This window comes from Otolemur garnettii, unplaced genomic scaffold (assembly GCF_000181295.1).
Source record: "Otolemur garnettii isolate 467f Iridium unplaced genomic scaffold, OtoGar3 scaffold00224, whole genome shotgun sequence".
In the NCBI taxonomy this organism is placed as follows: domain Eukaryota; kingdom Metazoa; phylum Chordata; class Mammalia; order Primates; family Galagidae; genus Otolemur; species Otolemur garnettii.
In genome coordinates, this window is record NW_003852619.1 from 857,441 (window position 1) to 882,113 (window position 24,673).

The 24,673-nt window shown below is 36.2% G+C and overlaps 1 protein-coding gene across 3 annotated transcripts in view; it reads right to left on the bottom strand.

The window, feature by feature from the left end:
* The window catches only part of TENM1 (teneurin transmembrane protein 1), a 596,275-nt gene that overhangs the window by 178,702 nt on the left and 392,900 nt on the right, over positions 1 to 24,673 (bottom strand). For all 3 annotated transcript variants that reach the window (XM_012812797.1, XM_003801898.2, XM_003801899.2), the window contains exons 12-14: positions 16,149 to 16,334; positions 14,273 to 14,296; positions 12,289 to 12,435 (exon numbers count right to left, since the gene is read on the bottom strand). In XM_012812797.1, coding sequence (XP_012668251.1) covers positions 12,289 to 12,435; positions 14,273 to 14,296; positions 16,149 to 16,334 — 357 coding nt within the window. The remainder of the gene's footprint in view (positions 1 to 12,288; positions 12,436 to 14,272; positions 14,297 to 16,148; positions 16,335 to 24,673) is intronic.

Consider the following 24,673-nt stretch of genomic DNA (forward strand, 5'->3'; position numbering starts at 1 on the left):
AAAAAAAAAAAAAATAGAGGTTGGGATTCTTCTTGTGACAAAAGTATCTTGGGCAGAGCTTTTTCAAATGTGTGGTCAATTACCTGGGGAACCTATGAAATATGCATATTCTTGAACTCCACCTACTGAGTCAGAATTCCTACAGAGCCCAGCACTAAGCATATTTTAATCTGCATGATTATCTGTGATTCCGAAGCGCGCTAAAGTTGAAGAACCACTTTTTTAGGCATTTGTAGTGAGGCAAGAACGTAAGAGCAGAGCTAAAAGAATCTGTCCCAGCCGCCCTGTGCAGGCCTCAGCCAAGCTGCAGGTGTTTCTGTTGTCTGTATGTTCCTCCCGTGACATGCACGGGGCCTAGATTGTAACCTAGTAACTTCCTTGGACTTCCGTCGCCCTTGAGGGCCGGTGGCCCGACTGGTCTCAAGGGCGCAGGCCAATCTGACCTTCTGCTTGAGCCCGGGACCTTGAGGATGATGTCATGTCTCTCTCTCTGTTTTATGACCCTCACGTGCACTCTCGCCCTGAAAAGTGGATAAAAGAGAGGCACGAGACTGAGTCGGAGGGCTCAGTGTTGGAGACGCAGGTCTTCCGAGTTCCCCCCGGCTGGAATAAACTCGCTTCCTCTAACCAACTGGTGCCTGCGTCGGTTTCCTGCTACAGTAGAAGCAAGTAAAGATAACTTATGCCTAGTAGCAGTGTTTTGATGCAGTGACTACGAAACCTGGGGTATATAACTGGGATGAATCTCTCTGTTTAATTGTCTGGGACTGCACCATTTGCTCTGGACTCCTGAATCCACTGCTGTACCAAGAATAAAATAACACAAAAGCTGATGTCAGGCATGTGGGTTACATGCGGAGGAGAGACTATTGAGAATCTAATATGTGCAAAACACTGTTCGGTGTTTGGGGAGGTAAAGAGATAAAAAAAAAAAAAGACCCTTTTCCTGTTTTCAGGAGCTCAGGGCTTGGTAGGAGAAACAGGTATGCAAACAGCTGACTCTTCCAGTGGGAAAAATACGAGAAGTGTTCCACGAGCGTTCCATGAGAAGAGAAGGGATTGGAGTGATTAACTGAGCAGATGGACACTTCATTCCATGCCCAATAAGCAAAAAAATTAAAGCCCTTCCAAGGTCCTTAAAGCAGACAAGTGGCTCTAATTCAGTTGTTTAACCAGGGTAAATATAAAGACGCTAATCTTCTTGGCTTGCAGGGGACTAGGGAGGTTCAGATGGATCACCGGCTCCTTAAGGCCGCTGCTGCAAGTCACTGGCACTGGTTTCCTGCAGGTCTTTTGCTTGCTCTCTCTCCCTTACTTGGAGGCTCCTGTGGAGCTAGAGGGGGTGTACCACAGCTGGGAGCAGTGAAAGCCGGGAACACCAAGAGAGGAGGCATTTGGAACAGTAGCCCCAGGGCACCCAGGAAAATATTTTTCCCCACATGTGGTCCTTTCAAATTCCCTGTACCGTAGACACTACTTTGATTTAAAATGCACTTTGCTTCTTTCTTGCCTTTCCTGTTTGTTCAGTGTATTTTTGCCCCTGATTTCTTTTTCTCTGTACACAAATTTCTTTTTCACTGATGACCAGCTTTCCAGTGTGGGTTTGGTTCAATCAGAATGTCCCTTCTGCTCCCCGTTCTCCCCCAATTCAGCAAATTATATTAACAGATTTTCTATAGGTTTTAGATGCCACTACCACCTTTCCTTCCAATACGCTGTTCTCAGCCTCTTATTAGCACGTTATCTCTTTACTCGACTAATTAAACATGTGGATGCCACCGAAAAGCTGGGAAAAATATCAGATTGAATAAAAGAGCTCTCCGATGTCTGGAATTGGTGCCTAACACACTAAACAATGAAAAATGCCTTTTCAAATGGGCAGTCACTTTTATCTTACATTTTTATTGAATAGTGAATTTGTTATTATTGAAATAATAAATAATATATGTGGAAGTACCGAGTGTCAGGCCTGGAAAAAATATTAACAAATGTACTAATAAGAATCAGATTAAGCATTTACAGGTTTCAAACTGTCAATAACACAATTCCAACTTATTTTTGAAAATAAATAGATTTAAAGTAAATACTAGCGCCAAAATGATCTTCAAAACTGTATTCTAAAACTAACCATGGAATCAATTCAAAACTGGAACTCACATTCTCATCTATTTATGTGCTATAGATTTCAAGCTAATGTTTCATATTTAATAATTGACAATTATACAGGGCTGATCCTCTAAGACCTCTGTTTCTGAGAGAACAGCAAGCTTTCTGTTGAATCTAGAAAGACTGAAGGAAAGCAGATAATGGCATGTAAGTCCTGTCTTATGATTTGTAGGTAAGGCCAGTGCATGGGCAAAGATGTATTTACTAATTATCACATTGGATAACACCCCATACAGTATGTCTAGACTGTTACAAATAAGTGTAAATGACAGTCACATTTTATGTGTGTGTGTGTGTATTTGGCTATTAACAGTTCTGTTATTCTGAATTGTAAGCTGTGGCACCCCACTGACAGACAAGATCAGGGTGTCAGATATGGACATATCAACTGTAAACTGATTTTACTTTTAGGGTTTGTGCCCTTTAAAGGAATAAAAATAAAAGGCAGCTTAAAAGAGAGAGGTTACATTATCTTGGAGGTTACATTAGTCCTTGAAGGACTAAACACCGCGTTCATTGATCCTAGCTTTGCCAACCAGTTTGGGACTGTGCCAATTGGCTCAATTGGTGCTGATGAAGATCAAGGACACTGGTTTATTTGCTATATGATCAAGTCATCACAATTAAACTTTCACCTACTTATGTTATGCTCTTGGTTGACAGAGGAAAAGGATACAGGAATATGAGAGATTCAAGGGAAACCCACACTTTCCTAATCCTTAAAATGAATCCACATATACATACATACATACATATAAATATATATATATTTTGGAGCTAGCACATGGATTATCACTGATAAAAATGGACAGCTAGTTCGTGGTAGGTTAAACAAAAGATTTTGGAAACACATATAGATTAGTTAATATTTGCCAGGCCCTAGGTACTTCCACATATATTATCTCAACAAATCCCTGTAAGAACCCCATTAAGTGGACAGTATCATCCTCATTTTTCCATTTTATAAACAAAGAAAGAGATGCTAAATATGTTCATCCAATTGGAAGTAATCTGAGAGTCTTACTAAATACCTAGTATTGGCCGGGTTCAGTGGCTCACACCTGTAAGTCTAGCTCTCTGGAGGCCGAGGATGGTGGATTGCCTGATCTCATGAGTTTGAGACCAGCCTGAGCAAGAGTGAGACCCCTGTCTTTACTAAAAATAGAAAAGCTAGCCAGGCACTGTGGTGGGTGCTCTTAGCTACTGGGAAGGCTGAGATAGGAGGATCACTTGCGCCCAAGAGACTGAAGTTGCTATGAATTATAATAATGCCAAGGCACTTTACCCAGGGCAAAAGAGTGAGACTCAAAAAAAAAAAAAAAAAACCCACCTAGTATCATGACTGCAAATCACATATTCGTTATCATCTAAGCAGTATTATTATACTAGTACTGACCTAGCCTGGGACTAACTTGACTATACATAGGTATTTAGAGTACATGAAGTGGTTAAGGGCTTAAATCCAGACTACTGACTACTTTGGCTCTAATCTTCACTTTGGCACTTATAATCTATATGATCCTGTACAAGTCAGTTCAAATCTTGAATTCTCAGTTTCCTCATCTGTAAGATGTGGACAATAATACTCATAAAGATGAAATTGTGTTGCATTCAAGGTGGTATGGTGTGGGCATAGACTGAAGGACATTATGCTAAGTGAAATAATTCAGTCATAGAAGGAAAAATCCTTCACAATTCCTTTTATATAAGGCATTTAAAGTAGTCAAACATACGAAATGAGACAATACAATAGTGGTTCTGAGGGCATTGGAGGTGGGGCATAGAGGGAGTTGTTCAATGGGTATAAAGTTACAGTTAAAAGATAAGCAAGTTCCTGTAATGTAGGAAGCACCTTGTGAGCTATATCTTGGCGATAAGGGATTGGGGAAGGGATTTAACATCATTGGTCTCTCGTTAAAGAGCATGAGAGCACGTGAGAGCACCTAAGAGCACGTGACGAGAACACTAACATTATTGCATAGCAGTCTCCAACTATAAATAACCTCAGGAGAAGCTGCTGGTTGAACTAAGAATGACACACTGCTGCTGAGACTGCTGCTGAGATGCCCGCTCCTACTAATACTGACTGTGACTTCTAAGGTGCTTTGGCACCCAAGACTAGAATAAGACCTACCTCAAGTAAGCTGGCCCAGTGGCCCTCGACCAGATAGTTGAGTGGGCCAGGGCCAGAAACTTTGCATCCTGGCTCTGATGAGGCCCTGGATTGGGGCTGGAGACATTGCATCTCCTGGCCCTGACAAGTGGCACCCCAGATGGGACCTGACACTGTACCACATAGCATGTATGGTTAACGATAAGGTATTATGAACCTAAACATTTGTGAAAAGGGTAGACCACAAGTAAAATGTTCTTACCACAAAAATCCCCAAACCTTCCCTCTTCCCCCAAATCAAAGGGACACAAGGAAACTTTTGGAGGTGATTGAAGATGTTAATTACCTTGATTATGGTGATGGTTAACATGAGTATATACTTATGTCTAAAGTCACCAATTACTTGTGTTTATTATGTTCAGGTTTTTAATTATACTTTAATAAAGTTGGCAAGATAGTCATAAAGAGCTTAACAGCTTCATAGCTAGTATTTAATAAATGTTAACTCTTATTATTATGCCAAATTCTAGACTAGTGATTTACAACTGGTGTGTTGTGGCACACTGGGTGCCCAGGATCTTGGGTGTGTCACAAAAATTTTAAAGACCATTAATTAAGTCATTTTCAAAAGAAGTTCAAAGCACAATAAGTATATTCCTTTTTTACTCTTTTTTTAAAATCATTATAATTTAAGTGTGCCCTGGAAGATTAACTATAGGTTCAAGTGTGCTGTGAGATAAAAAGAGGTTGAAAAACAGTGTCCTAGACTATAAGGACTGCAAGGAGAGTAGAGATAGAGTCCTAAGGGTAAATGACAATGGTTTCCAATCGCAAAGCATTCAGCCTCACTTTGGTTGGAATTGTCTTATCCTTGGCTAGAAGGCAATTCGCTTCAGTGTAGCATGTTCAGTTTCTTGGAATGCATTCATTTTGCAAACTATGCTTAGTTAAGTTGCCAGGTGGATGGCATCCTATGTGACTCCAAGTAGACAGACACTAGTACTACAGAAACTTTTCATTTCTTGAATTTCAGAATTGGTCCCCATTTGGACAGGGGCTCGACTGAAGCTTAACATTTTTTGCATGAATATACTAGGGTCTGCTAAGCAAATGAGTGGCGAGAATGAAATTGAAGGGCTGGTCATGCCAATGACTCAGTAAAACAAAATCTATCCAGGCATTTTAGAAATCCATAGGCAATGGACTAATTATAAATTATTTTCATAACCCTCTACTAAAGCAGGCCCACCTACTAGGTACTCCTGGTAGGTTAGGATTGCTGGGACAGGCATTGAAGGTAACATGAGCGAATTTCCTTTGGAAACAGCCTGCAATTCATTTTTTTTTTTCATTTTTTCAGGCTGACTTTCACCCTAGGATTTTGCCATATTAGTAAAAAGAAAGTGGAAGAGGCTCAAGTGCACTCAGGATTTGACCTGCCCGAATCATTGTTATTGCTATAACCACAAATCATTACATTTTTCTGAGTTGAGAAAATAGTTTGTATGCCACTAACATTCATGTCCGCCATCAATGGCTTCCCATATCACTTCGAGCAGGCGTCCTCAAACTACGGCCCACGGGCCACATGCAGCCTGCCTAGGACATTTATCCAGCCCGCCAGGTATTTGTGCCGCCACTGCCTGTCCTGCTTAGCAGCCGACTTGTCCCGGGGCCTGCAGTCCGGCCCTCCAATGGTCTGAGGGACAGTGAACTGGCCCCCTGTTTAAAAAGTTTGAGGACCCCTGACTTAGAGTCAAAGCACAACTTATTTCCTCACAGTCTCATCTTTTGCTGAACCCTTATTCATACTCAGATTTTACCTTTTATTATACCCCCAACCTCCTTTCTCTCCCACCACAATCTTGTCAGATCCTATGGCTGTTCCTTGCTTATACCAGATACAGTCTTGTATTAGGGTGTTCGCACACACAATTCCTATGCCTTGAATATTCTTCCTGATATCAACATGGCTCACCTTTCACTTCCTTTGGGTCTTTATTCAAATGTTATCTTTTCAATGAGACTTTCTGTGACTCTCTCATTCAAAATTCCACCCCTGTCCTATATTTCCTATCCTTTATTTCCTGCCTTTAAGAATTTTTTTTTCTTCACTACATTTACTGCCTTGTTTTATACTATATATTTTAAAATTGTGGTTTCTTGTCTGCCTTTGGTAACCAGAATATAAGCTCCATGGAAGCATGGGTTTGATCTTTTTAAGCATTGCTATTTCATCAACGACTAGATGAATGCCTAGCTCAAAGTAAGCTTTCAATAAATATTTGTTAAGAATAAATGGATGCCCTAAAATCCTATTTCTGTTGCATTTGTCAATTTGCCTAGAGATTAATCAACATACAACTAATGTATCCAAATATGTTATTAATAGATTCTTCATTCATAACACTCTTTATGACTCAGTTTACTTTATTTCAAATGCTATTCATTTTCACCAGTGAAAAGTAGGCAGATGTCATGGAGTAGTAGCCTTAGTTAATAGATAGTGTGAGAGGCCCAGTCATACAGTGGTGAACTTACAGAGTTTAGATTTTCTACTTTCTACTTGCATCTGAAAGCACTTGGCAGTTTAGGCTGTCACACTAAGCGCTGAGCCTTTAATAAATGGGCTGCTTATAAATGGGGGAGTGTAGTCAGAAGAGGATAATTAGGAATATACTTTCTGATATCAGGTCTTTTGCCCTCAACGAAGTCTCAAAAGTAAATGTGGAGACGATACTTAGTCCTTAAATAGAGCAAATGTTATCAATTCATTGCTCCTTCTCTTTCATTGTTCTTGTTTATTAAACACTCAGCATGCCAGTGCCATTCAAAACAGGAGGCTCATTGATCCACGAACTTATATGTCTTCATAACTCACCTATGGTACTGTTTTCTAGATCTAGAAAAACTACATCATAAAAGAGGCTTGGAAATAGCTACTACACTTAAGTTGTGATGAAGAATGATTCCTGGAAGATCATTCTCTTAGGCAATTAACTTATTGATTTTACCAATGAATATGAATGCATACTACTAGAAGAGTCTGTACCAGAGAAGCTTGGATAAATATGCAACAAATACTTAAAAGAACAGAGGAAAAAAAGCTGTTTTGATTAAACATGCTTATTCTACATCTTTTGAACCTCCTTGACAATCCTTCCACAATATCGGAATACACTTCCTTCCTCTGTAACGAGAGTGAATAAAATGGAATCTCTGATGACTGAAGATCCTGTAAAATTCTCACTTTTCTGTATGATCTGGTGCCTGCCTACTCTCTTATGCTAATCTTTCCCTGACTTGTGTTCCAGCCACAATGACCTGCCTTTCACTTCCTAAAAGAGCCTAGGACATTTCTACCTTAGGGTATTTGTGTATGCTGTTTCCTCCACTTAGAACGTTCATTCCCTTCCTCACCATCTGGACTAAGTTAGATTCCCATGCCCATTTACAGCATCCTAAAATCTTTCTAACGCTCTTTATGGCTGTAAATACATAGTGATTTGTGTGGATTTGTGTTTAATACCTATCTTTCCTGCTAGACCATAAGCCCCATAAAGGCAGAAACTTGTCTTATTTATCATTTTCTCCCCTGCACCAGGCACAATATTTGGCAAAAAAAAAAAAAAAAAATAGTAATGAATAAATGGAAAACTGGGTACTTGATGTGAAATGTTGGCTGAAAGGTAAACATTTGAGTTAAACAGGTGGATTGGCGCTATCCAGCAGAAGACGGGAATGCTACTGTGCTGTCTAACACAGTAGCCACCAGTCTCATGTGGCTATCGAACACTTGAGATGTGATTAGTGCAACCGAGAATCTGAATTTTTAATGTTCTTTAAGTTAAATTTAATACTCAATCCATGGCTAGTGGCTACCATACTGGAAATTGAAGATTTTGATATCTCCAGATATTTAGATATTCGTGGTCTAAATTTAGACCAAAAAAAACAACTTTTAAGGTTTCACTATGTCAAATTTATTTTTTTCTATTCTAGCTCATTCCTTTCTTTTTATGTTTAAGAAGTTCTTTTCCATTGTAAGATCTGTCAGCTATATTTTCTTCTAATTGCGTTTAAGTTATCTTTATCTTTATTTATCTTGTTCTTGTGTATGCATTGAAAATCTAAGATTTTTTTTTTTTTTTTGAGACAGAGTCTCACTTGGTCACCCTTGGTAGAGTGCCATTGCATCACAGCTCACAGCAACCTCAAACTCTTGGATTCAAGCGATTCTCTTGCCTCAGCCTCCCAGGTAGCTGGGACTACAGGTGCCAGCCACAACACCTGTATTTTTTATAGACGGGGTCTTGCTCTTGCTCAGGCTGGTCTCAAACTTGTGAGCTCAGGCAATCCACCCGCCTTGGCCTCCCAAGTGCTTGGATTACAGGTGTGAGCCACTGCGCCCAGCCTAAGATTTTTTTAATACTTACTCCAATATCATTTATTATCATAATGCTTCTTTTCCCTACTGACTTGTGATGTTACTTTTAAAATACTGTAAATTTTTATTTATACTTGAGTATGTTCTAGAATTTTCACGGGGGTGTATTAATCTGCCCATTTTTGCATTAGTACCACTTGGCTTTAATTATCATAGCTTTCACATACACTTTAGTACCTGACAGTTCTATCTTCTCATTACTGTTTTTTTGTTTTCACTATTCTGATTTGGTTAATGTTCAATTTTTTTTCTCATGTCATTCCTATGTACATGTAATACATGGTGATCATATTTTCCGAACCCCTAATCAGGACACATTATTAACGAGAAAATGTGGTCACCACAATATTAAGTTTTCTCCAAGCATAGGGTTGTTGTACATGTGTAAGTGCTTGTTGACTAAAGGGATAAATGAGGTAGAAACATTTGACACCTTTGTGACTTCTATACATATTAGTTCTTACATACACAATACATGCGATAGCTTTCCCTTTTTGCACGTTAAGACAAAAATCCAAAGGTTATTTGTTCTCTCTTCTGTTTTCACTGTTCAAGAAGGTCTTAGTAGCTTCTGGACCAGTTGTGTCACCCACATATTCAATATAGCCCAATTAGTTACTAACAGTCACAATGCATTGAATTAGAGCATAAGTAAAGTCAAAGCTGCAGTAAATGGCGACAATACTAATAAGTATTCAAAGCTGATTAGAATGCAAAGGAATCCCACCATTTTTAAGTATAAGCTATAATATGAAGTAATCAAGTAGCAGCTACTTGAAGTGACTGCTTGAAAGTGATTTCTTTCTTTGATTGGGAAGATTTCTTTCAAATTACATTTTAAAAATCAAGATCACTTTTTTCAAAAATATTTAATCGGCACTTTGATTTAATTAAACAAACGCACATACACATATGCATGAACAAGCATGCAAATACTAATCGTTTCAGTAACATTCCACTAAGTGAATCCAGCCGTTCTGGTTAGTTGCAAAGCCAACACTACCAAATGAAGGGCATTTAATGGATTGTTAGAGGTCACATGATCAAATGGAATTACTGGTCTAAAATCTTAGTCATGGGGCTTTCCGAAGTTATTCGATCCATCTTTCATCTCCAAGTAGGACTGAACCAATACAGTATTTATCATCAACATTAGCTTGATTCTATTATAGAGAAAAGATGGTAATTAGAACCCTTAAGGAGCCTTTCCCCCTATTTCTTAAGGGAGATGATCATGAAAATACACTGCACTCATATCAGGGCCTTTGACTTTTAATTCACATATAGATACCCAGTTTTTAAGGAATGTTTAGAGGTTAAAACACATTCAGTAAAATCTATGCTTTCTGTATCTATATATGCCACAGATAACAAGAATTGATAATTTTAATTCATTAATATTTAATATGATCCATTCATTAAAATTTGTTTGTAGGCCTGAAGTGACCTCGAGGCCATAAAAATGCTAAATCATTAAATATTCAACTATTTTTACTACTTTACTAAGATAAAAACCTTATTCTGGGTCAATCTTAACTGAGCCAGAAATAACCAGTTGTGAATGTATTTTCTAAGCTCAAACTTATAATCAATATGTTAACTGAGAAATCTCTATTACTACACCAAATTCTTTTTGGAGTGATGCAGAGCACCTAGGTTTACATCCCAGATCTATCATTTGATTCTGATATGGTCTTTAACAACTTACTTAACTTCTCTGTTCCTCAGTTTCCTAATTTGTAAAGTGGTGGTAATAATTTTTACATCATGGAGATTAAACAAAAATGGCTCAGCACAGTACTGGTACATGGTAAATCCTGACTACAAGTGGGATATTATTATTAATCACATTGGGCATAAAACTATAGACCATAGATCATGCTTAATATGCAACAAGAAAATCATATGGACAGAATATAGTTAAGTATACTATTATATGGTGCTTATTATAGTCACCATGGGTGATTGAAGAGGTGGACATCACAGGTTTCATGGGAGATGTGGCTTGAGTTGTGACTTAAGTGATGGACAGAGAATGATGGGTAGAGGAGAGGAAAGGACATACCAGGTAAGAGGCATAAAATGAAAAGAATGAAAAGGAAAGTGAAGATGGGTCTTGGAGGGCCATAAAAGTCAACTAAGTAGTTTATCACTGTATCATTTAATTGAAAATTTCATACTAGCTTCCAAGACAGGTTTTCAATTTAGATAGGTAGTAAACAGTCTCTTCAGAAAATGGTCTGTTCCAAGCTTGTGTGTATACGTGGGTGTGGTGTGGTTTGTTATCTTTTAAGTGGTTCATCCGAATTATTTCATTTAACATTTGTAATAACCCAATTAGACAGTTAATATTATTAATCCCATTTTAGAGATAAGGAAATTGAAGAGGCATCAAGAAACTTGCCCCAAATTATATAGCCAGTGAGAACCAGAGCGAGTATGTGAATCCAGTCTAACTTCAAGGCTCTATGTTCTTAATCACAAAGGTGCTGCCACTTAATTTTCATAAGGTCTTATAACTTTTAAATGTTAAATGCAAGCCAGAACACGCAAAGGAAGAAACCCTTACATCTAATTTGATGTATAAACTATGACAGCTAACTTATCTGTCTTTGAATTCAAAAGACAGGGAATAACAATTACTTAGACTCTAAGTGTGAGGAGTGAAATTTAATAAATTACTTCATTTTAAGGTTCTGTACAAAAATGAAAAAGTAACTTTTTTGGTTAATTTCACATTTCTTTCAATAGAAAGTATTGGCAAAGTGAGGCCTTGTTGTTTTAGGCACAGTCAGAGGAGGTTTGGGCTGTTTTGAGGTCTTGTAGTAGAGTACATTAGATGTTTTGTTGGCTTGACTAAAAGAGAAGTGGTTACCCTGAGGCCTTGGTGTCACACGTGGCTTTTTAAAATATCATGTGCAGCTCTTGAATTAAATATTAAAAATTCTGCCTTGAATTGTCTTGATGTTTTGTCCTTTGAAAGGTATAAAGTGTTACTAAGAGGTAGAGACACAAGAGGGAGCTCTAAATAACTAAAAACAAACAAAAAAATTTACAGTGTTTATACTGCAAGCTGCAGTAACATCTGACAACTTGAACGCTGGTACATTAATTTAATTTGGCATGATAGATGCCATAGGTATGGGAGACAGCATGGTGCAATAGTAAGAAAAGCTCTGAATTAATACAGCCCTGAATTGGAAACTGTGGCTCTGATACTTGCTAGCCGTGTAACCTTAAGATATGTTACTTACTACTCTTACCCTGAGCATTATTTTTCTTGTTTGTAAGTAGGGAAAATAATATTACCTATACCTCATAGAGTTATTGTGTGAACTAAATGACATGTAAAGCATGCAACAAACTTTAAGTATTGCCTGGTCATATTCAATAAATAATATATGTTTGTTTATGATTGAGTTTAAAACAATAGTATGACCCCACATAACTCAATATCATTTATACTGAGGATTCTTCACTTTCACCCTCGGCCAATTTGTTTACCACTCTACTAGAGGCTGGGCTATTCCTTTCTTAAGTGAACATTTTATAAATTACTCACCTCCATCATTGTCTAAGTTATCTCCACAAAGCATTTCCATGACAACATTGCAGCCTGTCCCACTCCAACCAACCTGACACACACAGTGCCAACCATTTTGATCCAGGGTACATCGGCCATTTCCAAAGCAGAGCCCTGGGCAGCCATCTGAAAGGACAGTAGAGAGTAACAGTCATGAAAACATCAGAATGGGATTGGCCAACAATGATGTATCTGTCTATAGGGAAGCATCTAATCATTTGGGCTTCCTACAGATGAGGTGTTGAATAAATGGAAGAGGAGCTTGCTTGCTTGCAAAACCTTCCCAGGGAACTTGTTATTCCTTACTCTGCAGTGGTTTTCCTTAGAGAGCCAATTAAGCTTTATTAATGCTAACCCCAATTCCCAACCTCTGGTTCAAATAGGACAAAAACTATGGTGGGGACAAGAAATGTTTTTTTTTTTTCTTTTCAATAAATATATCTCCTCATCTCAATCAAAACAGAATGAATGATGATATATCTAGTTATGGCCAATAAGTTGGGAAAAGACGGCAGTTTCTATGAAGAGAAACTTTCCCTCACTATGCCTAGCCTGTGTTGATTTTTCCCTTGTGGTGTATTGCTTCAAGACTTAGGTATGTTGTTATATAGTTCAGACCACACCATTAAGTATTTGCTTGTATGGTGCCTGAGAAATGTGCCTCGGTTGCTTTGTGTCTATTCAGCTTTTCTCTTGGAGATTATTACTGGTGTGAGGGCTAAGGATTGAAATCTTGACTTCTATGGTATCTCTCTCAAAAGCTTATATAATATTATGCCTCTGACCATATTCAATGCTCAGGAAATGTTTATGAAATTGATGAAAGCTGGTTTAGACTTTCAAAATTCTAGAGAATTGGAAAAATATAGTTAAGAGGAAAGAAAGTATAGTATTTAAATGACTTTGATTCATTTACAAAGCATCAACACTGACCGTGGCTCCCTTTTTGACTTTTAAATTCTCAAGATTACCCTATTCTTTCTACCAGTAGCTCAGAGTTCTACTCTAACAAAGGGTAACTGCACACGAGCCAAGTGCTCAGTGGGTAGATGAACTGAGACAGCAATAATAACACATATCTTCTGGATATTTTCCCAGTAGCAATATAAGACCAGCCCTGGATTTTACTGGGGATAGTCTAATCAGTATTTTCATTTTCTGTCTATGAAAGACAATTTTCAAAGTATAAGGAGCAAAAACATAAATTTGAAAAATATCTGTAGAAGTAACCCAGTGTTCCTTCCAAATTGTTTTCCAAGCAACCATCAGCAGACTAGAGGAAGAAAATCTTCAAAATAAAATGACAGATGGTTGTTAAAAATATGAAAAGTTTTATGTATGTAATATCCTTATGATGTGGCATAGGATGGATATACACAGGTGTGAGATGGGAATTTATGTACTTCCATTCTAGTGGATACATAAAGGATAAGGAGAAATTAAGGATAATTTGGGACATATTCAACTTTGGAAACCGTGGCAATTAAGGCACTAGGATATCTGACAGACAAACCTTTGCTGTCTCTGTCAAAGGAAGATCCCTGGAGGGATGGATGATAGGGCACTTCTAGGGGGATAATTCTGTCCTTGCAAGGACTTAAGAGCCCTTGTATATGAACTTGGAGCTATCTTGTTATGTTAAAGAAAGTTTATCCACCAGACTAAATCACTTTATGATTACCTGTGTTATACACACAGACACACATAACTCAATATAAATATAAGGAAAAAAAAAAACAGTCCTTGAAACTACTCATCAGTCCATTCTATACTATGGCAAAAAGTCACTTGTTGATGCCAGACAACCAAATTACTTTTTAGTCTTATTATATATTAAATAAGATTGGCACAAGTAAAAACAAAACAAGCAAACAATCCCCCCAAACACCACCCTCCCTTTATGACACGTATATTTTCTGTTGAAAATATATGTCTGTTATAAAACTGGTAAGAAAAATCTTACCTCTGACAGCATCTAAGTAGTGAGCTAAAAGGGGGGGAAAAGAGTGATTGAATGAATTTCTGGGAGACCAAAGCTATACAACATATACTAATGGTTTACCATCTGTTGCCTGAGAGGAGAACAGTAAACTGTGAATTGCTGAAATGCCTGCAGCTCAAAAGTTGGTACATTGGCCTGTGTAGTTTGTGAATAATATTTTTGGTGGGAAAGATATTAATGGCTTTTCTGCAAGAAACTCTATTAGGCTTCCTCAAAAAATGTCATATTTCATTAAAAGAGCTGCATTTTTACATTTCAGTAATAACTTCTGTGAAAGAGCACTGGCTTCAACTTCTTAATATCTTTAGAAGGGAGTTCTGGAGTAACCACCTTTGGTAATCATCACAATATTTAAATTCTCTTATGTGAAGGCAATAAACTTACTGTAGTGCAGGAATGTAATTACTTATGCTGCATCAGAATCTCACTTCTCACCACCTTTTTAATGAATCTTAAATATTTTCTCGAGTTACAGAACAAGATGTGCTGTATCTTTAGTAGAGTAATAAATAATGTAGTTTATTAAGATTATATGTTACATGCATTATAGATATTATACATTACTTTGGCAGCTTCCAGCCATTATAACAAAACACTTTCACCAGAAAGTAAAAGCTATAGTACAGTATAGTGGGGGAAAAAACCCCCAAACAACGCATTGGGTATTCAGAGGCTCACATTTGCCTTTGCTTTGCATGAATTTTCTGTGTACTCGTGGCATGTCACTGGAACACTCTGTGACCCACTTTCCTTAGCTGAACAATGGCAATCGTATTCGTTCCTCTGTATATACAAAAAACTTTTGTGGCAGCTATCAATATATGTCAAAGATTTTTGATTGTTTTTCATAAAAAAATAAAGTTCTTTATAACTAATCTTAATTATTATTAGTGTCTTTTGTAGAGTAAGATTTTGGGATAGATTATTACATAGGGATTTTTATGCCCAGAGACTGTTTTCCTAGATAGTATCCTGAAAGTTGGCTCAGCACCCGTAGCACAGTGGTTATAGCGCCAGCCACATACATTGAGGGTGGCGGGTTCAAACGCAGCCTGGGCCAGCTAAACAACTGCAACCAAAAATTAGCTGGGCATTGTGGCTAGCACCAGTAGTCCCAGCTACTTGGTAGGCTGAGGCAGGAGAATTGCTTGAGCCCAAGATTTTGAAGTTGCTTTGAGCTGTGACAGCACAGCACTCTACTAAGGGCAACAAAGTGAGACTCTGTCTTAAAAACAAAAATAAAACTATCCTGAAAATTGGTGGAATTGGTGACATGGGGTGAGAGAGGGTGGATGCTTTAGTACCAACTCTCTATACTACAGGATAAACAGTTCAACAGAAATGTTCTATCGATGATAGGTCAGGAATGTCTTCCTCATATACATTAAAGACAGCCTCTACTGATATCGAATGGCCCCTGATAAAGCAGTCCCAATTAATAAAATTGCCTTAAGTGCTTTCAACTGAAACAACCTATACTTTTTAAAAGGAAAAATGGACAGTGAATGTTATCTTCACAACAAAAGCACTTCTCTTATTAACTAATGACACTTTATTTCAATGTATCATCTTTTGCTTGAGTAACTCAAAGCACTTGAAAGCAGAAAACATTAGGAATACTGAAGTAATGAGAAAGGAAATGACATAAGAAATAAGTAGGATATTATCAACAAAAGAGGAAACTTCCCAGTTCATGAAACTTTCCAGCCTATAACCAATCCTCCTTCTTCTCCTCTTCTCCAACCTAAATTCTACTAAAAGCCTGCCAATTGACTCACTAAACTATTCTTACTTCAATTAATCCAATTTACTATGGTTAAAGTATGGTGGTACTTACCAATTGTGCAGTGGTCGCCCTCCCATCCAGGGCTACACTCACATTTTCCATCTTTGCATTGGCCATGTTCAGCACAGTGAGAATGACAGGAGCGTTCCTCACATGTTGGTCCTACCCAGCCTTCTTCACATTGGCAAATTCCCCTTGAGCAGACTCCATGGCTTCCACACTCCATGGTACAGAGCTCTGTGGGAAATTCAAAAAAAAAAAAAAAAAAAGAACATATTTAGTTAAAACTTATATACATTCTTTTGAAAAAACATTAGAATTAGCAATAGTCTCAGTCTATACTTATTTTTTAAACAAAATACTTATAAATATTTTATATATATAAAATGTCACAAAGATCTCTAGAATCTGATTAAATGTACAAGGGACTCTGTAAAAAAAAGGTAGCTAAGTTTCTAAGTACAAAATCAACTAAGCTAAATTGATTTTGGGAAGTCCATAAAATTATAATGGCATTCAAGGTTTAGAAATTAAATAAATTCCAAACAAATGCCAAGTGGGTTTCACTAAAAAGTGGTTAAGATCAAAATGATGTTTCAGGAATTTTATGATACCATAAGACATCATTTGGAAACAAATCTCTGTAAAATACTGCCATAACTTCATTCAAAATACAGATTCAATAATTGGAAAGATAACTTTCTAATATAATTCATAATATATTAATACAAAAGGTAAAGCTGCCACTGAAGGCACTCAGCCAGTTTCTCTTGTCAGACTAAGATATTTGCATTAATTTTAAGCATATAAATGACTCCTGGTTGATTAAAATACACAGCCTTCTTATCTTAGCCAATGTGATGGTGTGTACTGCTCTGCTGAGATTCTTTCCTCTATCCCCTTGACTTTTATTTGAGAAACATTGAATATTAATAAAACCATGACAGTAGAAAAACCAAAAATAAAAGCTTGGACAGCCTCTTTCTTTATCTAATTCCTTTGCTGGAGTAGGAGAAGTAGGATAAAAGCCTATTGAAAGAGCGCAGAAGGTTTTGGGTACAATTGGTCATATATACTTGAAGGAAAAAGAGGATGCTCTGGAAACCAAGTTGTCGCTTTCATAATTTCAAATTCTGAAACTGGCTTTATATAGTAAGAGGTATTGATATAATATTAATATACTACAAAGACAGCAGTTATTTTTCAGTAGGTGATAATATTCTTTTGATAAAGCTATAATTGTAGCTTTTTATTATAATGAGGATCAATCTTTTCATTAATTTAATCACAAGTATTCTCTGAGGGTCAGTATATGATGAAAAGAATAGTGGATTTGAAATAAAGACACCTGCATTTCTAATTCCTCTGCATAATAGCTATGTACCTTTAGGCAATTTACTAACATGCTCTCTTACTCTCTGCCTGTGTAAGTATACTATAGAAGTGAAAATATTTACACTCCACAGAACTATTGGACAGATTTGACACATACTTTAGAGGTATAATCAAAAGGACTTCTTCAAGATTGGATATGGGGGATGAAGGATGGAAAACAAAAGTTTAGCTTAAACAAGTGAATAGATAATGCTGCCATTAATTAAATGCAAAAGACTGAGGGAAAAATAAAGATGGAAGATCAAACAGATTTACCCTAAGATACATTTTGTTTTGTTTTGTTTTGTTTTTTTGAGACAGAGTCTCACTTTGTTGCCTTTGGTAGAGTGTCGAGGTGTCATAGCTTAGAACAACCTCAAACTGTTCGGCTCAAGTGATCCTCTTGCCTCAGTTTTTCATTTTTAGTAGAGATGGAGTCTCACTCTTGCTCAGGCTGTTCTCGAACTCCTGAGCTCAAGCAATATACCCATCTCAGCCTCCTAGAGTGCTAGTAACCTTAAGATACGTATTGAAAATCAGTGAAGGTATCAATTTAGGTAATAAAATACATGATTCTCACAGGCCTGGTGGAGATACAGAATTGGTAGCCATTAGCAGATATAGGGGTATTTACAGGCATGAGACTGGTTGATATCCCTAAAGAGAGAGACTAGAAGAGTCCCAGGAATGAGCGATGAAATATTCAATGATTTAAAGATCTGATAGAAAAAGAGGAACAATTAAAGGAGACTAAGATGGAGAGGGCAATAAGTGATAGGAAGAAATGCAGTATATTATAGGGTAGCTAAAGCCCAAACAGTATACTTTTCAAGAAAGAAGAGTTTATATCTAATATTGCTGAGAGGTCAAGTAAGATTCAGGCAGAACAGTGCTCATTGGATTTATTAACGTGGAAATTGTTATTAAGTTTAGGAAAAGGGGTACCAATAAAGTATGTATGTAAAGCCAGATTGGAATGGGTGAAGAGTGAATGGAAAGTTGTGTGAGGGATCACTAGGTTGTAAGAAAAATCTAGGATACAGAAAAATATATTTTTAAAAGGTGAGATTTTGCTAATAAGTGGTAGCTTAGGTAGAATTATTCTGAAAGAGCCCTTGGTTCCTTGCATCATGGTCTGAATCTTACACTGATAATCTGGATTTTGAATTTCAGTTCTGGTAGTGAATTTGGGATTGTGATTCTGCTCCCATTAATGGCCTCCTCACAAAACACTAAACACTGAACCAAAAGGGCCTTTTTAAGCTTAAAGCTAAATGGTCAAAGCCAGGGAAGTCAGAACAGAGTAGGAGTAAAATAGAGGCAAACATTTTTCATATATGTCTTTGTACAGCTATAAATGTTAGGCATAGGGGAATATATCATTCTGGTTTTTGTCTGAAAAGTAACAGGACTAGATATGCAGTATTGACAAGATAGTAGACTAGGCTATTCTTTAACCATCTCAATGTAAACTATTAGAAATGTTGGAGATAATGTAATAATTTTAGAATTGCATGTCTTCACTCAGAAAAAGATAAATCCTTAAGTTCCAGAAGCAAAGATGATCTTAATGGTCAAAGCAAAAAGCACATAAGTCAATCCTCTGGAAGTCTCAAAGGTTATTAGACCCAATTATAACTAGGGCTCGGGTATTTAATGTCTACAAAGGGAAAATAAATGAAGTCTTAGGCTCATTTAAGATTGGAAGTGAGATCAAAATTCTAGCATAAAGCCAGGATTCTTAGAAAGCAACAATCTCAGTGAGATAGAGGTGCATCACATTATCAGACTTCAAACTATAGGACAAGGCTATAACAACCAAAACAACATGGCATTGGCACAAAAATAGAGGGATAGACCAATGGAACAAAACAGAGAACTCACATATAAAGCCATCTGCATATAGCCAACTGATCTTTGACAAAGAAGACAACAATATACACAATATATACATGGGAAAAGAAGCCCCATTCAATAAATGGTGCTGGGAGAATTGGATAGCTACATGCATAGGAATGAAATCAGATCTACATCTCCTGCCAATCACAAAAATTAATTTAAGATGGATAAAAGACTTAAATGTATGGCATGAAACCATGAGAATGCTAGAAGAAAATGTTGGGAAAACTCTTCTAGATTATCTGCCTAGGCAAAGAATTTATGAAGAAGATCCCACTGGCAATCACAGCAACAACAAAAATAAATAAATGAAACCTGATTAAATTTAAAAAGTTTCTGCATAGCCAAATAAATAATCAACACAGCAAATAGACAACATACAGAATAAGAGAAAATATTCACAAAATATCAATGTGATAAAGGGCATTTATCCAGAATCTACAAATAACTCAAACAAATCAGCAAGAAAAATGCCAAACAACTCCATCAAAAACTGGGCAAAAGACATGAACAGAAGTTTTCCAAATGAAGATAGACAAATGGCCAACAAACATGTAAAAAAAGTTCAACATTATTAATCATTAGGCAAATACAAAGTAAAACCACAATAAGATATCACCTAATCCCAGTTAGAATGGCTTTTATTAAAAAGCCTGAAAGTAGGCTGGGCACAGTGGCTCATGCCTGTAATCCTAGCCCTCTGGAACGCTGAGGCAGGTAGATCATCAGAGCTCAGGCGTTCGAAACCAGTCTGAGTAAGAGTGAGATCTCATGTTTACTAAAAGTAGAAAAACTAACTGGGTATTGTGGCAGATGCCTGTAGTCCCAGCTACTTGGGAGTCTGAGATGACAGGAATGCCCAAACTCAAAAAGTTGTTGTGAGCTATGATGTCACTGCACTCAACTCCAGGGTGACTGAGTGACACTCTGTCTCAAAAAACTAAAAAAGTCTGAAAACAATATATGTTGGCATATATGCAGAAAGGAACACTTATGCACTCTTGGCAGGACTAAAAATCAGTATAACCTCTATGGAAAATAGTATGGAGATTCCTCAGAGAACTAAAAGAAGATCTATCACTTGATCCAGTAGTCAAACTTCTGGGTAGTTATCCAAAGGAAAAGAAGTCATTTTATCAAAAAGACACCCGTACTTGAATGTTTATTGCAGCAAAATTCACAATTGTAAAAATCTGGTATCAAACCCAAGTGCCCATCAATTCATGAGTGGATTAAACAAAATGTGGCATAACTATTCTATGGACTACTACTCATCCATGAAGAAGGATTAATTAAAGCCTTTTGCAATAATTTGGATGGAACTGGAGAACATTCTAAGTGAAGTATCTAAAGAATGGAAAAACAAACACCCATATGTACTTGTTATTGAATTGGAACTGACCAATGAGTACACATGTGCACAGAGGGAGGTCAAGCTCAGTGGAGGTAAAGCAGTGGGGAAGGGTGAGGAGGAGATGGATCAAAACCTACCCAACAGGTACAATGAACACTATCTGAGTGATGAGCACAATTATAATCCTGACTCAAGCATAACAGATGATCCATGTAACCCAAAACATATGTACTCCCATATATTTTGAAATAATAAAAAAAAACTCCACCTACTAGTCCAGAGAGGTGGCAAGGAAATATTGACTAAATAATAATAGTTAGAAAAGATGTAGAAATAAAATACTATCTTATAGTAATATGTAGTATGGAGTGTCCTGAGGGAAATGTTTGGAAAACTTTGTATTATTCAGGAGTTTGGTAGGAGATATTTTGACAAGTATGCAGATGAAAACTTAAATGTGAAATTCTGTTTCTAATAATAGTGACCTAAATAATTTTTACTAGGCCCTCCTGATGAGAAATAGAAAATCTGTGCAAACATATTTTAAAATCCTTTGGAAGTTGCTAGAATTCACAAAACAGTAAATAATTACTGTGCCAAGTTCCAGGAAAAAAAATGAAAACCTAAGGAGGTAAGCCTGACATTTACAGATTCTTTTTCTGCAGAAGCATCTGTCAATTATGGTAGAGGGGTCAAGAAGGCTTAGAGGCTGGGTAGAACTGTGTTAATCTCATAGGGGAGAAAAAAAATTTGAGTAGATAATGGGTAAGAAATTTTCAACATTGAACCAAATATATGAAACAAAATTGAAGGGAGGAAAAAGAGAAAGGGATAAATTCATAATAATAAGAGACTTTACTGCTCTCCTTTCTCATTAAATGCTAGAACAATCAAACAACAAATTAGAAAGGATACAGAATATTTAAGCAGCATGATTAACATCTGATCTAACTGACGATGCAATAAACGAACAAAAAATACACAATTTTCAAACATATATAGAATATTTACAAATATTGACTGACCATGTGCTGGGTGAGAAAGTAGATCTCCACATATTTCAAAGCATTGAGTTGATATATAGGATGTTTATAGAACAAAGGGCCAACCATCATGGAAATTAGGAAATAGTTTGAAATGAATGAAAATGAAGGTGCCACATATCAAAACTTGCGTAGTGTAACTAAATCCACATATACAGAAAAATTTATAAGGTAGAAAGGAAAGCCAGCTAAAAAACGACCTAAGTATCCATCCTAAGGAGTTAGAAAAAGAAGACCAAACTAAACTCAAAGAAAGAAGAAGAAAAACAAAATAATTATAAGAGCCAAAAGCAATAAAATAGGAACAAATATACCATAGAAAGAATCAGCAAAGCCAATATTTGATGACTTGTATAGACCCATAAAATTGATAAACCCCTGGTAGAAACTGATCAAGAAGAAAATACAGAAGACTTAACTAACCAATATCAGGAGCAAAAAATATGACATTGCTCTATATTATACAGATATAAAGCATCCTAAGAGGATATTACAAACACCTTTTTTAAAATACATTTGAAAATGTTGATCCAATGGACAAATTTCTAGAATAACACAACTTACAATAATAACACAACAAGAAAAAAAGAAAACTGAATGGTTTGTGTAAAGAATCCTAATCTATAATGAAAAACATTCCCATATGCAGAAGAATGAAACCAGACCCCTATCTGTCACTATATACAAAAATCCAACCAAAATGGATCAAAGACTTAAATTTAAGACATGAAACTACTAAAAGAAAACACTGGAGAAACATTTCAAGACTTTGGTCTGTGCAAGGACTTCTTTAGTAATACCCCCAAAGCACAGGCAACCAAAGCATAATCAGACAAATGGGATCACATCAAAGTAAAAAGAGTTTTGTATAGCAATGGAAACAATCAACATAAGGAAGAGATAACCCACAGAATGGGAGAAAATATTTGCAAACTACCCATCTGACAAGAGATTAATAACTAAAATATATAAGGAGTCCAGCAACTCAATAGGAAAAAAAATCTGATTAAAAATGGGCAAAAGATATGAATTGGCATTTCTTAAAAGAAGATATAAACATAACCAACATGTATATGAAAAAATGTTCAACATCATTAGTCATTAGAGAAATGCAAATCAAAACTACAATGAGATATCATTTCACCCCCATTAAAATGGCTTTTATCAAAAAAACAGGCAGTAAAGAATGCTGGAGAGTATGTAGAAAAAGAGGAACCCTCATACACTTTGATGGGAATGTAAATTAGTGCAACTGCTATGGAGAACAGTATGGATGTTCTTCACAAATCTAAAAATAGAACTTCCATATGACCCAGCAATCTCACTGCTAAGTATATACCCAAAAGGAATTTGATATATCCAAAATATATCTACACCTTCATGTTTATTGCAGCACTATTCAGAATACCCAATATTTGGATTAACCCAATTGTCCATCAGAGGAAAAACAGATAAATGGTGGAATAGTAGATAGCCATTATAAAAGAATGAAACCCTGCCATCTGCAACATTGTGGATGGAACTAGAGCATATCATGTTAAGTGAAATGAGCCAAACACAGAAAGACAAATTTCACATGTTTTTTTGTCATCTGTGAGAGTTAAATATTAAAACAATTGAACTCATGAAAACAGAGAGCAGATGGATGGTTACCAGAGGCTGGGAATGGTGATGCAGAAGGGAGGATAAATTATAAATAGTTAATTGGTACAAAAATATAGTTAGAGAGTTAGGATGAGCAGTATTTGACAATACAACAAAGTGACTATAATCAACAATAAACTAGAATATACTTTTAAAATAATTATGAATGGAATTAGAATGTTGCTAAGCTAAAGGAATAATAAATACTTGGGGTACTTGATACCTCAGTTATCCCAATTTGATTAATACATATTGTATCCTTTTGGTAAAATGACTTTTTTCCTTTGAATAGATACCCCCAGTATTGGGATTGCTGGATCTAATAACAGGTCTACTTTTATTTCTTTGATTAATCTCCATACTGTTTCCCATAGTGGTTGCACTAATTTGCAGTCCTAACTGTGAGTTAATAAATTTCTGTTATGTCAAACAAAAAAAAAATACATTGTATGCCTGTATCAAAGCATCATAGGTGTCCTAAAATATATACAACTATTATGTACCCATAATAATTAAAAGTAAAAAAATTTTTAAAATCCCACACAGACAACTCCAGTGTCAGATGATTGCACTTGTAAATATACCAAAGTTTTAAGGAAGAAAAATATCCAATCTTGAATACATTTTTCCATAAAATAGAAAACAAGGGAACATTTCCCAATACTTTTTATGAGGCCAGCATAACGCTGATATAAAATTCTGGCAAGGATATTATAAAATAGCACAGACCACTCTCACTCATGAAGATCTAACTCATGGATGCAAAAATCATAAATAAAATATTAACATAGAAAATCTAGCATTATATAACAAATAACATCATGACCAATTTGTGCTTATTCTTGGAATACTTTAACATTTGAAAACACTTGAAAAATCAATTAATTAATCACATTGATGTAATAAAAGAAAATTCATATGATCATCTCAATAGATATATAAGCATTTGATAAACTATTAAATATCTACTCATAATAAAACTTGTAAAAAACGAAGACTAAAAGCAACCTTAAATCTAATGAAGATTAGATCCACAGCAAGCATCATATTTAATGAAATGTCAAAATCTTTTCTTATATTATTTAGATTGATAAAAGATGCCTATGATAATCACTTCTATGCAACATAATTCTAAATGCCCTACCTAGTAAAAAAATGTAAGACAAAGAACAAAATGTATAGATACTGAAAAGGAATAAAAGCATCATTATTTTAAGATAGTACTATTGTACATGCACAAAGTCAGAAATAATCTATGAATT